At 34.8% G+C, this 14,307-nt stretch overlaps 1 protein-coding gene and 1 long non-coding RNA gene across 11 annotated transcripts; both read left to right on the forward strand.

Annotated features, from left to right (window-relative positions):
- Positions 1-1,177: 1,177 nt before the first annotated feature.
- Positions 1,178-4,917, forward strand: LOC141665747 (uncharacterized). 9 transcript variants are annotated; one of them, XR_012552130.1, is made up of 6 exons: positions 1,178-1,371; positions 1,662-2,139; positions 2,523-2,627; positions 2,735-2,900; positions 3,215-3,359; positions 4,475-4,917. It is a non-coding gene; the product is annotated as an uncharacterized LOC141665747 (long non-coding RNA). The 9 variants fall into 9 exon arrangements; XR_012552128.1 differs by having other exon boundaries at positions 1,662-1,772; positions 2,009-2,139; positions 2,523-2,900; XR_012552129.1 differs by having other exon boundaries at positions 1,662-1,772; positions 2,013-2,139; positions 2,523-2,900.
- A 1,136-nt stretch (positions 4,918-6,053) lies between these two features.
- Positions 6,054-11,304, forward strand: LOC141665740 (cationic amino acid transporter 1-like). Of its 2 annotated transcripts, XM_074471723.1 has the most exons (4): positions 6,054-6,280; positions 6,941-7,314; positions 7,884-9,379; positions 10,728-11,304. In XM_074471723.1, the coding sequence occupies exons 1-3, from the start codon at positions 6,264-6,266 to the stop codon at positions 8,192-8,194; spliced, it is 702 nt and encodes a 233-aa protein (XP_074327824.1). In that variant the 5' UTR covers positions 6,054-6,263; the 3' UTR covers positions 8,195-9,379; positions 10,728-11,304. The 2 variants fall into 2 exon arrangements, with proteins under 2 accessions (XP_074327824.1, XP_074327828.1); XM_074471727.1 differs by lacking the exon at positions 6,941-7,314.
- The last annotated feature ends 3,003 nt before the right edge of the window (positions 11,305-14,307 follow it).

Genomic DNA, 14,307 nt, shown 5'->3' on the forward strand with positions numbered 1-14,307 from the left:
TGGGGGTTTCAATTTGAAACCCTAATTTTTTATTTTTTAATTGGTTCTAATTAAGCTAAGTTGTACGCTCTTTAATTGTAGAATTGTTAATTTCTATCCGAATTGCTGGTTTGTCGAAAAATAGCTCCTGATTCAAAAAAAATACTCTATCAGTATAACTATAAATTTCAAAGATTCTTGTAATTGAAATATTAGAGTAGTTGAGGAAAATAAAAAGAACAAAAACACAGAGCAGCAAATGGAAAATAATATTCCAGTATAAAGCATAATGTATCAACTATGTTAATATCATTTCTGTAATAATTGACGATAATGTGTTGCATATGGAGCATAAGTCTAATTCTTTATCATATTAGTATTTTCATTGAACTGGTATATGTTTCATTTGAAACATTATCTGCAGGTTCTGTACGAGGACACAGAGACAGTTAAGCAGTGGTTTGTAGCGATAATTAGTGGAATTCTTGACATTGACATGGATGAGTTCAGAAAGAGGATCACCAAACTGTTTGGTTTACCCCAAATACTGAGAGAGGTTGTCACGATCACTACGACATAACTGGGCTACTGTAATGCAAGCGTTACAACGAGCGTTACATTAGTTAATAAATTTTTGTCTTATTGTAACACCTCTCAATTGGTGTTACAATAGCTATTAAGCTACTGCTACATAGTAATGCCGGTGTTGCACAACATGTAACACCAGCACATATTGTTACATTAGTTACTCTTTTTTTTTTAATTTTTTAAAAAATAAAGTAAAAATAATATCATAAATTAGTATAAAAAATTAGTATAAAAATAATATTCTGGTTTATTTATAAAAAGGAAATGTAACATATAATTAAATTTAATTTATAAAAACAAATTATACATAAATACAGTAGTTACTTTATTTTTTTAATTGAATAAATAATATTTTAATAATTAATAAAATAGATATAATATATTTTTATAATATGTAAAAATAAATATATTATTATAAAACCGGAGTCAAAATTATTTTTTGATTTACTTTTTTACTCTAACATATTATATATAATAAAGTACAAATTTATTATATATAAACACTTATGATCGTATTTCTTTCAAAATAAATAAATAATAATTTTAATAGGTAATCCTAAAAACAAAATAACAAATTAAAATATATACTGAAATTTCAGGCCGTAATTTTCCCCCAAAAATGAAAACCTAATTGATAAACCTTCTTCCTCACAAGCTCCTCAGTTCTCTCGATGTCTCTCCCAATCACTAACTCTCTCTCCCAAACAAGATTAAAGCACAAATTGAAGACAAGTTGAAGGATAGTCTCCCAAGTTCTCTCTCTGGATCTGACTCAATCGACATGTATGTGGCTCGAATTTAAAAGTAAATACTTAATCCCTTGATTTTGTGGGTAATTTAGCGTTTAAAATGGGGTTGGAGTGAATTATCAAGTATATATATATATATCTTATTTAGAGTTTTGTTCTTTTTGCTGGCCGTTTTTGCTATGATTAATTGGGGTTTTGTTTTGCAAGCAATTAGGGCTTCAAGATTAGGGGTTCGACTTAATTGGATATCTCAATTGTTTCATTCATGTAGAAGAGTGAATTTAGATAGTTGGTAATTTGGTTTTCTTGCTGTTGTGTTTATTTATTTGGGTCCGGCGGCTGAAGATATGTTTCACTGGAAAACTTCAATTATGGGCCCTCCATATAGTCCTATTCAGGCGGGGTTTTTCTCTGACCATACATTTCCCTCCAGATTATCCATTCCAGCCACCAAAGGTGTAGTGCTTCTTTAACTTTTAATTATATATGTTTGGCTGCATGTAATCTCTTTTTTTATATCCAACACACAATTTAGGAGAGATATGAGATTAAAGAAAATTAAGACTATCATATATACAATGTCTCAAAATTTCAATGGCAATCGTTTAGTTGTCGTGGTATTAATGTTATGGTTGAAGAGTTGGAATGAGGGAGTACCGAAAGGACATATTGCTAATATTTAAAAGTAAAAGAAAGAATGTAGGAAGGAAGGCTGAAAGAAAAACAGAGAGTGCAAATTGAAAAGGCAGCAAACCGTGGTTTAACCTTGACAAGGCAGCAATCTCACAAGAATGAGAAAGCTTACGGTTATGATGATAATATGGTAAGTACTATTGGTATTTCTTCCCTAATGCACTCTCAGACCATTCTAATCATGCTCAAAGTTAATTTAAACTGCAAAATTTGTATACCATCCTTCTGGTTGTTATTCATTCAGTGATGAATTCGTAAATGTGGTCTAAATACAAAGAAGACTAAATATGAAATCAATTATATGTAGAACTATTAGTGGAGAGAAGATCCATTGTAATTACTCCATTAAATCTGTGTGCATTGTCATAATTTCTTTTAAGGTATTTTTAGGTGCATGATGTTCCATAAATCTGGTGTAGGTAAATTAGTATTTAAGAGAGTGTGAGTGTTTATGACCTTGAAGGTCGAGTCATGGTATTAACATATGTTTTTGTGCATGTAATAAATTGACAGGTACCATTTCGAACCAACGTTTTCCACCCGAATATAAACAGCAACGGGAGCATCTTCCTTGACATTTTAAAAGAACAATGGAGCCCTGCTATGACCTTTTCCAAGGTTATCGTTCTATTCTATTGAAACAAAGAATTCCAACAGTTAAAAAAAGCATTCTCACTGCACATATTTGCTATATATATGTCTTTGTTTTGTTTGTCTCGGACCAGGATTACAATCTACAGTAACAGGATATATTCAGTAAAGGCTTGCAACATGGTCTTCTACTTTTTAGTGGGAAATGTATTCTTCCTAAATTTATTATCAGATTTTTTATTGGATCACATCAGGAAATCTTTTAGCCATCCTAAGGATTTTCCAAGTCATGTCGCAAGTGTAAGATGTTCAAACTTCTATCCCTTCCAATTAATTGTACTAGTTTTTTTGTGCCTTCAGTTCGTCGAAAATCCATATGTATAACATGTCATCAGGCTCTATTTTTTGTGATTTTATAGTATATATCTACAAGAATACTACATGTTAACTTCAGAGTTCAAATATTCTTGTAGTTACATATTCTCGATGTAAATTTTTTATAGAACTTTTAGTAGTTAAATTCCTTTCCTGCTATTATTTAAAAGTCTCTGTTGCCTTGGTTTTTAGTTTTCAGTTTTCACTGTCAGTCAATGATTCACTTCTCCTGCACTCAGGTGAAGAAACTAGTACTAAGACAGGTGGAGCCCGCATTCAAAATATAGGGATTGATCTCAACTTTCCTCCTCCCTTAGATAATGATGGTGAAGCACAAGGTGAAGGTGATGGTTGTACTGCTGCTGATGATGAACATGCAACAAGGTTATACTTGTAATCATGTTTCTGATTATTGATACATAATGGTTATATGGACTAGTTATTTTTAGTAGATAGTTGAATATTTATAGCTTTAGTTTTAGCAAAGTGATTTAACTAGTAAGCTACAGAGCTGTTATCTGCCTCCATTATAATCTTGGTAGTTTAAGTAGTGCTATTTTTTTTAACATTGAAGTAATGTGGAGGAAGATCTGCTCTGTAGTTTCTTGTTAATCACTTGGTCTGCAAGTAGTCAGGTCTTTCACCAGGAACTATCTTGTCTTTTGTGTTTACTTTCTTCATGGGAAAGTGGAACTTAATTATATACTACTAGTTATATCTGTGAAGAAAATATTAAAGAAGCTACTACAACTTTTCTATGTTTTCTCTTTTTGGGTATATCAGATGATAATGTTGTAAAATTGCTGATGTTGCTGCACATGTATATGTTGATAAATCAGATTTAAAGTTCTCTTAGTTCTCTTTTGTGGGTTTTCTTATCACATTCACTGAATGCATGCTTTTGTCCTTTCTAGTGTGATGTTTTTGTGGTGTACATGTGAAACGTTTCATATTTGTTTGTTAGATTGCTTCTTGAACTATAGTCTTACAGAGCTGAAATATTGTAATATATGCATGTTGACATCATATCATAGTTCATGCTGCTGCTATTGGTTAACTTTTCTAAGATATAAAAGAATTTTTGCAAGTGGGGGGCTAATGCCTTGAATTGGAATTGCCAAACTGCCTACTTCACTTTCACTTTTTTGTAAGAAATATAATTATGTACCATTCTTTACTTCAAGCTTAGGCATATTTTCCATGTATAATCTTGAAAAAGTAGCAGAACGTCCTTTATTCATCTATATAACATTGTCTTCTAGAAGTAATTTACTTCTTATATCTTATAATTCTATAGGAAATCAATTAATATATTATAAAAGTTTTATTTTGTTTTTTAATGATTATATTTAATATAAATGTATATATATTTAATGATTGACCTATCTATTTATGTATATTGGAGATTGGGTAGTTTTATGGTTAGGGGGTGGTTTATCTTAGAGTCTGCTAGGGTTATATATATCTAATAAGTGTAACCAAATATTTATGTTTGGTAGGGTGATGAAATTATTGTGGTGATTCCATGGGATGAATGGTGGGAATTGTCACTAAAGGATGACTTTAATCCACATATAGCCTTTCTTCCTTACATCCTGATGTACGTAAAAAGTTTAACTCAACAACAGCTTGGAAATATGCTCATAGCATATCTGGGAAGCATTATGGTTACCACAACATGATATTCAATTGGATTGACACTGTAGCTCACAACTATCCTCCACCTCTCGATGCTCACTTGGTAAATTCTTTTCTACATTGACAAGAGAGCTTCTCCTTATATTGCAATAACTCATAGGAACTGGAACCTTATCGACGTTTCCAACTAGACCACTCCTGTAAAAAATTTTATGGCCCACATTTGTTAATTTCTACATAGACTATGATTCTCATTATGTAAATTGTAAATATTCAGAAAAATAAAGATCAATACGTTTTCTTATTTTGTCGTCGTCGTTGGTGTTTGGATGAGACTATTTATAGTACTTTGGTCGTCGTTAGCGTTGGAGATGGTTTGTAGAATGTATTGTAATGTAGTTGTTTGGTTCGCAGAGCTGAGACTCTTATGTACGCAGATTTGATATTTTTGTTGATTATGGATTGTTCTAAAAACAAACCTTATATTTCAAAAATGTTTAGAATAATTGTTACATTTGCTTGTTCTAGTGTAACATTTGTTTACATATAATGTTACATTATATATCTTACTAGTGTTACAATAGATAAAAAACTGTTACAATACACATATTCCAGTGTTGCCCAACTAAAAAAATTGGTGTTACAATAGATAAAATCTACTGTTACAATAGGTTATGTGGGACCCAGAAGGTGGGGTCCACGTGGCTCCCATAGGTGGGGCCCATGTCGGGGCCACGTGGACCCAACCTTCTGGGTCTCACTTATGCAATCTTGATCAAGCTATTGTATCACTCATTTTGTGTTACATTTGGGCATGTTAGTGTTATAGTAGGTGCCTATTGTAACGTTTTCCTCTCTGTTACAATAGATCGACGAAGTGTTACATTAGGGTGTCTATTGTAATGCTCGTATACGTAACGCCCTCTGGTGTTACAATAGACCTATTGTAACACTTTTGGGGCCTATTGTAACACCATTTAGGCATTACAATAACCCACTTATGGCGTAGTGGATATGCTGTGTGTGAGGGAAAATCAGTCACCTGCATAAGTGCGTGGTTTTTCTTCCCAGTATCCTTATTGTGCTTTAATAGGTGTTTAGTTAATTGGTCTGCCAAATCATGCACAAGCATCTAGTCTGTTTGAATTTTACGAAGTTTGTAAAGGTCTGGAGCTTGCTAGAAATTTCCAGTTTTCTGTACTGAGAGAGGTAAATAGAACACTTTGTCGAACATATATGTATGAGCTTTGCCAGAAATCATATCTATCTGCCTAAATGAAAAAGGATAATACTTTAATATTTTCATTCAATATTATAGTTGGATTTTACGTGATACTATCAGATTAGAAACTCGAAAATTGACTATATGCATGTTTTTTTATCTGTTATTCTTAGAATATACGGTTCAACAAGGTGACCAATTCATTGGTGCATGGCATAACTTCAATGGACAACAAATTGTTCCACATGAACATACTACAATGCTAGAACTTGACTCTTAGCCATATAACCATAAATGCGCCAGCAGAGATCCTCAATACTGTTATGCAAATTGTGTATTTTATTGACAGAGATATTGGATGGTCAAGCGTGCCGTTGGAACGAAAGCTTGTATGTTGAGGAAAGCAGTAACATGCAAATACCTTAGACATGACAACGTTTTGGAGGTAATAAACAGAAGTATCGTTATTCCTTGTGCTAGACATGTTCTGATCTTTGATTGCTAGGCATGGTAAATTATGCATAGACACTACTTACCTAGAATATAAAATTTTATAATTACATGACATTTAGTATACACCTGGTTGTTATATACATGTCAATCACCATAAAATGGGCTTCATTATCTGGAATGTGGTAATGATAAAATTCAGTATCACACTCTAGTCGTGATTTGTACAAGTATATTGGCTGCTGAAGATTTTGACTATAAAGAACTTGGTTCAGAGAAATCAGGGCGTGACTCTTCTGGAAATGTTTGGTATGAATTCTGGAAAGAGACCATGTACAAAGGAGTATGCATTTTTTATAGGGCTGATGATATTTTGGACCTTACTGGTTTTCATGTTTATTTATATTTTAATACACACACTCTAAACCTCCGAGTCTTGAGTTTTGATATTAGTAATTTAAATAACAAGTGTCACCAAATACTCAACGCAAGGTGCCTCACTAGTGACGCTTAAAAAGCCAAAATCTTTAAGTAGCTAAAGTATAAGGCTTAAAGTGTACGTTTTTCAAGCATTGACATTCACTTGTAGAAATTGACATTATGTGGACATAAAGGTCAATGTCAATAAGCCTTTTGTACATGAAACTGGGCTCAGGAGAAGAGGGTGTTCGTGTTCAAAGGAAACTTTTCTTCCAGAGGAGCCATTTAAGAGCTGGGGAAACTATGTAAGTGCCCTGAAGGCGACTCCCTCTCGGTTCGTGGATCGGGTATACACTCGATCAGCTAACCAGGCTGAGTTGGAGGCCAAAGCTCGGAGCCACAACGAGATGAAGAAGACTCTGTCGTGGTGGGATCTAATGTGGTTTGGAATGGGAGCAGTGATTGGAGCTAAAATATTTGTTCTTACCAGGTTAGAAGCGCGTGATCATGTTGATCCTTGTGTTGTTCTCTCCTATATCGTCTATGGGATCTCTGCTTTGCTATCTGTATTTTGCTACACTAAGTCTGCTGTGGAAATCCCGGTTGCAGGTATGAAAACATAGGAATGACACGCTATTATGGGTCATAAGTTGACGAAGAATGGTTTATTTATCTTTTTAAAATGTTAATTCAGATTCATGTGATCTCTTATCTTGCTGGAAATTATTTGAAGATAAAAAGAATGAGCTATTTTTTTTACTAGAAAATGTATTAATACGGTCAAATTCATTGAATAATATACATATCTAGCAAACTATCAATCTTGCGGTATTCATGCACTAGGACTACTATAGTTCAGAAAGCTTGTAAGTTTGTTATCAATTTCAGTTATATTCACTTTAGTAATAGTGTTAAATGATAATATTAGAGAGCGCAATTAAAAAATTTGAAGTTGGGGCTCTTTGGTGACATGTTCATAGCCATAAATACATGGTCCTTATGTGTAGACCTTTTTAAAACATCTGGTCCCTAAACTTGTATCCTTTAGATAAAAGCCCCCTTGGAATTTTTTTTTCAACTTGCATCCTTTTTATTTAACTTGTTATCTACATATTTGTGGGCAATACGTATGCAGTCTTGTAGTTGTTTTTATAGTTAAATTCTTTCCATTTCTCCAGGTGGCTCATTTGCCTACCTAAGAGTAGAACTCGGTGAGTTTGTGGCCTTTATTGCTGCTGGAAACATAATTCTTGAGTACATAATTGGCGGTGCAGCGGTAACTCGATCATGGACATCCTACCTAGCCACCCTTTGCAACCAAGACCTGGATGATTTTCGTATTTATGCTAGTGCGCTTGCAGATGACTACAATCATCTTGACCCTGTAGCTATTGGCATAATCATAATCGTTTGTCTGTTTACAGTTTTTAGCACCAAAGGGTCATCTCGTTTAAACTACATTGCCTCATGTGTCCACGTAATCATTTAAACTAAAAAGATGGATAAGCAGTTTGAGAAGTTTTTGGAGGTGTTCAAGAAACTTCATATGAACATACCTTTCGCTGAAGCTCTTGAACAGATGCCTAGCTATGCGAGGTTAATGAAAGGTATTCTCTCTTGGAAAGTGAAGCTCGATGACTTAGAGACCGTTGCTCTAACGGAGGAATGCAGTGCAGTGCTGCAACAGAAGTTGCCTCCGAAGCTTAAAGATCCTGAAAGCTTCACTATTCCTTGCACTAACATCAATCTGATGCCCTTTTCTATCTTCAAGAAGCTTGGTCTGCCTGATCCGACACTAACATACATGTCATTGTAACTAGCTGACCGTTCCATCGCTTATCCACGAGGTATAGTGGAGGATGTCTTGGTCAAGGTAGATAAACTCATCTTTCCTGCTGACTTTGTAATTCTTGATTTCGAGGAAGATAAGAAGATTCCCGTTATTTTGGGAAGACCATTCTTGGCTACAGGCCGAACTATGATCGATGTGCAAAAAGGAGAGCTTTCGATGAAGGTTTACGATGAAAAGGTCACTTTTAATATGTTCAAGGAAATAAAGTTACCCACAACTAAAGAGGAGTGCTTTAAAGTAGAGTGGGTCGACTCTGTAGTAAATTCAGAGCTTGAACAATTGCCAAAGTCAGAGACCTTAGAGAGATCCTTAATAGGGAAATCAGTTATTGATGACAAGGAAGGAGCAGAGCAACTGCAGGTTTTGAATGCACCTTCGTGGATGAGGAAGTTGGATATGCCATTCGATTCTCTTGGGTTAGCAGAGCTAAAAATTTCTCAAGAGCATTTTGAACCATTTATTCAAGAAGCTCTTACACTTGAGCTCAACCGAAACCCAGATCACTTGAGTTATTCATTCTTAGGTGCACCCTATGATGATAAGGGGTTGGGATATATTTTTGATGATGTAGAGAGTGGCTGGACGGATCTTCCAGTGCCTACAGAGGGTTCTTCTCATGCGCCACAAACAGTTGATAGGTTTGGTCTTGGTGATGAGCAGTACATGCGAGTGAATAGGCGTATGGATGCCATGCACGACATTCACCATCGTTTTGCTGAAGATTTGACACACGCTTTTGCAGCTGTTGTCCGAGACACTGGTGGCGAGGTTGATTGGCCACCCGATCCTCCACCCGAGGAGGATGACTCTCCTACTAATTAGGTATGCCTGAAATTCTTTTTATTACATTCAATGATGATATTGAAAATTTTAATTTTGGGGGTGATAATGTAAGGATTAGTAGTGTGTGTGTCCATATAGACTCATATAGATTCATATTGCATATTTAGTTGTAGTTCATTCATATTTTTGCATGATTGTTCATATAGGACATATTTGTTATTTTTATGTGATTTCATATAGTTGTGTTTGTATGCATATTTAGCATGATCCCTTAAGATGAACTATGATATTTGATAAGTTGATGTTGATTTGAGTGTGGTGATGACGAATATAGGGATGTTTAAGTCTTAATGAATTGATTTGCATGCCAGAAACAAATATTTTCACAAAGTCTTATAGGGTTGCTTTTGATCTAGATCATGATCATACTTGTTTGTTGTTGAGATTTAATCACTTGGTTATATTTAGAATTTGTGATATTCTCGTAATGACGTAAAAACACTATTTTTTTTATCTGGAGAAAAACTTGGATTTCATTACTAGTTGTTGTAAGGCTAGGCGTCAAATGGCTAGTAGCCGGCTCATATTTTTATGAGTAGTCTAGGGTTGATTGAGATGGAGCGAAACGCACTCATTCAGAAAAGAAAAAAAAGGAAAAAAAAAAGAGAAAAGGAAAAGGAAAAAAATATGTGTTTATGCATAATTGATCAAGAGTGAGCTCTTTAATACTCGAGTTATTAAGTTCTAGGGGACTTTGTGCCTAGTGACCTAAGGCTTTTATAATCTTGGATCCGCTAACCTAATGCTCGCTACATGGGTATTATTGCATAAGTCTTTTAGGACCTCATTCATTGCACGGTCAAATAAGCATCTTTGTTATAATGTGTTCAATAATAGTGTGAATCCTTGTATAACTCTAGTAGAAAGGAGGTGTTGTGAGTCATAGTGCGTTATTGTCTATTATGTTTATAAACTTTTGATTGTTTCGATGATAGATAAGTTATGGTTATTGATCTAGTATCGAGAGATATCTGTTAAGCATTCCACACACGCACGTTTCTGGTTTGTGAGTTGGTTTGTGGGATTTATTCGAACTCTGTTTAAAGTCATTGCATTCTTAGAGGCATTGACTTATTCATTTGGTTATGGTTATTCTGAGGGGATCGATTCCATTATCATTTAGTTGCATTCACGTAGTTGCATTCATGCATTAGGGTTTTTTTATAGTTTTGAGTCTGTTTATGCTTGAGAACAAGCATCGATTCAAGTTTGGGGTTGTGATAAGTGAATTTTATATCCACTTGGAACGCTTCATTACAAGCTTAAATTGGTGTTTTGGACTCAAGTTGTTGGTATTTTGATGTGTTTTTGTGTTATTGCATTTCAGGTATCAGTTAAATGAAGAAAGGAGCTTTTAAAGGAAATATGATGAAAAGTGACCAGATTTGGAAGCCAATGCCATTATCAAGTTGTAGAGAATCTCGTTAGCTTGGCGTGGGCAGTTGAATCGCCTAATTCTGACAAGTAGAACTCAAGTTATGGCCAAAAAAAGATTCATCAGAATTTTTTCCAGACAGGCTCCAGGCGCCCGCCTGGGATGTGGGGCGGCCGTTTGGGAGCTGAGGCGCCCACCTGGAGAGCTGAGGCGGCCACCTGAGGTGCGGTTGGTCGCTTATTTCGCTGAAAAAGGCTTTTCTGAGTGAAATTTGACGATTTTAATGGTCCAGGTCCAATATGGGCGTATATTTACTTAAAAAAGGGTTTTCATCATTCGGGAAGATTGGGATACCAAGGAGAAGACCTAGAAGCACAAAACAACTCTGAAAAAGAAGATCTTGTTTTCAACTTGTGATTCTTTGAATTAGTTGTAACTTTGGATGCTCGTTTTCGTTCTTGTTGAACCTGGATCTCGTTTATTCGTACTTTAATTATTATTCAGTTTATTAAGACCTTATTTTATACCATGTTTTTATATGAACCCATGGTGATGATGAGTTCAATTATGGGCTAATCATTATCATGGGATTCTAGCGGATTTACTTATGGATTTCAATAATTAATTGTTTCGATATCTTGGTGTGTGGTGATTGATTGATATCCTAGTATTGGTTGTGCTTATTCGTCTTATGTGCGTAGCTAACATATAAGATAGTTTGTTAATCTCTTTTAAAGCGACAGTTAATCTTGAGATTTAGAACTTGCCATGCTAGCATAGGTTCATGTATTTGTTATGCATGATTCGTAGGTAATTTTAACCATATTATTTGCCCTATGTAATCAAGATAGATAACTTATGCTTAAACCGTTATGTTGTCAAATTCTATAAACATATAGGGTCTCAATATAATTGGTGCCTATTCAACTTCTATCTCTTTTGTGGATGCTTGGTAGTAGGGTATTCGTACAACGAAAGTTGGCATTTACTAGTTTCGTGTTATCTGATTAGTGTCATCACCATTACATGCTAAAGTTTAGAACAATAAGGCTATTGAATGAAGTAGTAATGAAGTTAGAATCCCAGGTTTGTCATATATATTAATTCAAGCTCAATTCTCTTAGTTAATCTTATTTAGTATAATCTCTTAGTTTAATCAAAACCCAATTTGTTATTTGTCTTAGCATTAGGCGATAACCATACATTGTTGCATAGATGCATAAATTGAACTCAACCTAAACCAGTCTCTGTGGGAACGAATATGATTTATATCTTATACTACTTGCGAACGCGTATACTTGCGTGAATATTAGCGCGTGTTTTCTCCCTTACAAGTTTTTACCAGATAAAAGATTCAAACCTGAAATTCCTTATATCTCTACCAAAATACAGGAAGCCTATGACTGTCTCTCTTAGAAACTCTCAAGATCATAAGGAATTTATTTTGGAGAGACTTTATGGCATTCTAAAAACTTATGAGCTTGAGTTGGAACAAGATGAGCAGTTAGAGAAAGGAAGGAAGAAGGGAGGATTTATTGCTTTGGTAGCTGAATAAGAGAGAGTGAAAGAGATGAAGGTTGAAGCTTGGGAATCTGCACCAAACTCAAGGGTTTCTGAAGGCAAAGGAAAAGGGCTAATGGCTCAGCATAAAGACCATCTTAGTCAGGATGAAATGGAGGACATAGATGAACATCTGGCTTTCCTATCAAGAAGATTTACCAAGATAAAATTCAAAAAGAATTTTGGAGCAACCAAGCTAAATAGAAATATGGTGGATAAATCTAAATTTAAATATTTCAAATGTGACTTGAGTGGTCATTTTTCCAATGAATGCAGAAAGCTTGATTCTGAGAAAAAGAAGTATAAGCCTGTGGATTACAAAAAGAAGTACTTTGAACTACTCAAACAAAAGGAAAGGGCCTTTCTGAATCAAGATAATGTCTGGGCAGCTGATGGGGTAGATGAAGATGAAGAAACTAGCTAAATCAATCTAGCTCTAATGGCCAAATCAGATGAAGCAGAAGTCGGTTCTTCAAGAAATCAGGTAATCACTACTAATCTAGCATACATTTCTAAAGATGAGTGTAATGATGATATAAATGACATGTCAACAGGATTATATCACTTGCATCTTACACTTAAATCACTTACTAAAGAAAACACAAAAATTAAATAAAAATATATGTTTTTAACTGAGAGAAATACTCTGTTAGAAACTCAATTCGTTGAGTTTGAGAAACTGAAGATAGAGTTTAAGATTGCAAAAGATGAATTGACTGAATCCTTGAAGAAAGAGGAAATTTTTAGAAAGCACCTTGAACGAGTGCAAGTGGTAATCAAGCCTTGGAAATCATCAAGAAATGTAAGTGCCCAAATTTCTAAGGTTCAAGGTATAGAATCATTCTATGAAGATTCCTGGAAAAAGAGCAAGGAGAAACTGGATTCTGAGTTGGTAGAAGGATTATCGACGGACGTGGAATCAATATATGATGAAGTTTATCCATCCAAAGATAAAAGTAATTATCCATTGAAAAACAAGGATGCTCATTCGTTGAAAGAACAAAAGCCAATTAGACAAGCCAAGCTAGCTATACTCAATGGAAAAAATATGGATCAGTTTCCAAGAACTTTGTTACAGGAGAATCAAGTCAAGTCAAGGAGAACAAAAGAATCAATGTGGGGAATCTATCAATGAAGCAACTGGATGACAGATTGGAGAAAATTGAGGTCAAGGCAGATTTGAAAAGGAAAAACAACGGGAATGGGAAAGTAAGAATTAACAAATATAACAACTACACACCTGATAAATATGAACCTAGAAAAATATGTGTTAAGTGTGGTAGTGTTAATCACTTATCTGTCAATTGCAAATCCGCAATGCCTGCACCCATTTCTACACCCCCCTCATTTCTCAACATGCCCACAATTCCTATGAATGTTATGCCTGCATGAAATTTGAATGCACAATTTGCTAATATGCCATTTGTACAAAATCCTTACTATGCTACATTCAATATGCGTCAAATGCCATTTAGCATGCCATATTGGAATAACATGTTTGCACATAATATGCCATTTCATGTTAACCAACCTGTGCATGATAATTCTGCAATTATGAATGGTTTTCATAGCCCTACTCTAATGACCAAGGTTGAATCTCAATCACCTAAGATAAGTGAGAAAAAGCCTAAGAAATCTAAAAAGAAGGCTAACAAGGATGGAGCCAAGGAAACTTGGGTACCAAAATCAACTTGATTTGATTTTGATGTGTGCAGGGAAACAGAAAGAATCTTTGGTATCTATATAGTGGTTGCTCAAGACATGTGACTGGAGATTATACCCTGCTCACTAGGTTCAAGGAGAGAGCTGACCCAAGTATTACTTTTAGAGATGACAACAAAGGGTATACTTTAGGATGTGTCTTGATTTCAAAAGACAATGTCATCATTGAAGAAGTTGCTCTAGTGGATGGACTCAAACATAACCTTCTGAATGTCATCCAGCTATGTGATAAGGGCAACTCTGTAACCTT

Source organism: Apium graveolens, chromosome 1 (assembly GCF_009905375.1).
Source record: "Apium graveolens cultivar Ventura chromosome 1, ASM990537v1, whole genome shotgun sequence".
Taxonomy (NCBI): Eukaryota; Viridiplantae; Streptophyta; class Magnoliopsida; order Apiales; family Apiaceae; genus Apium; species Apium graveolens.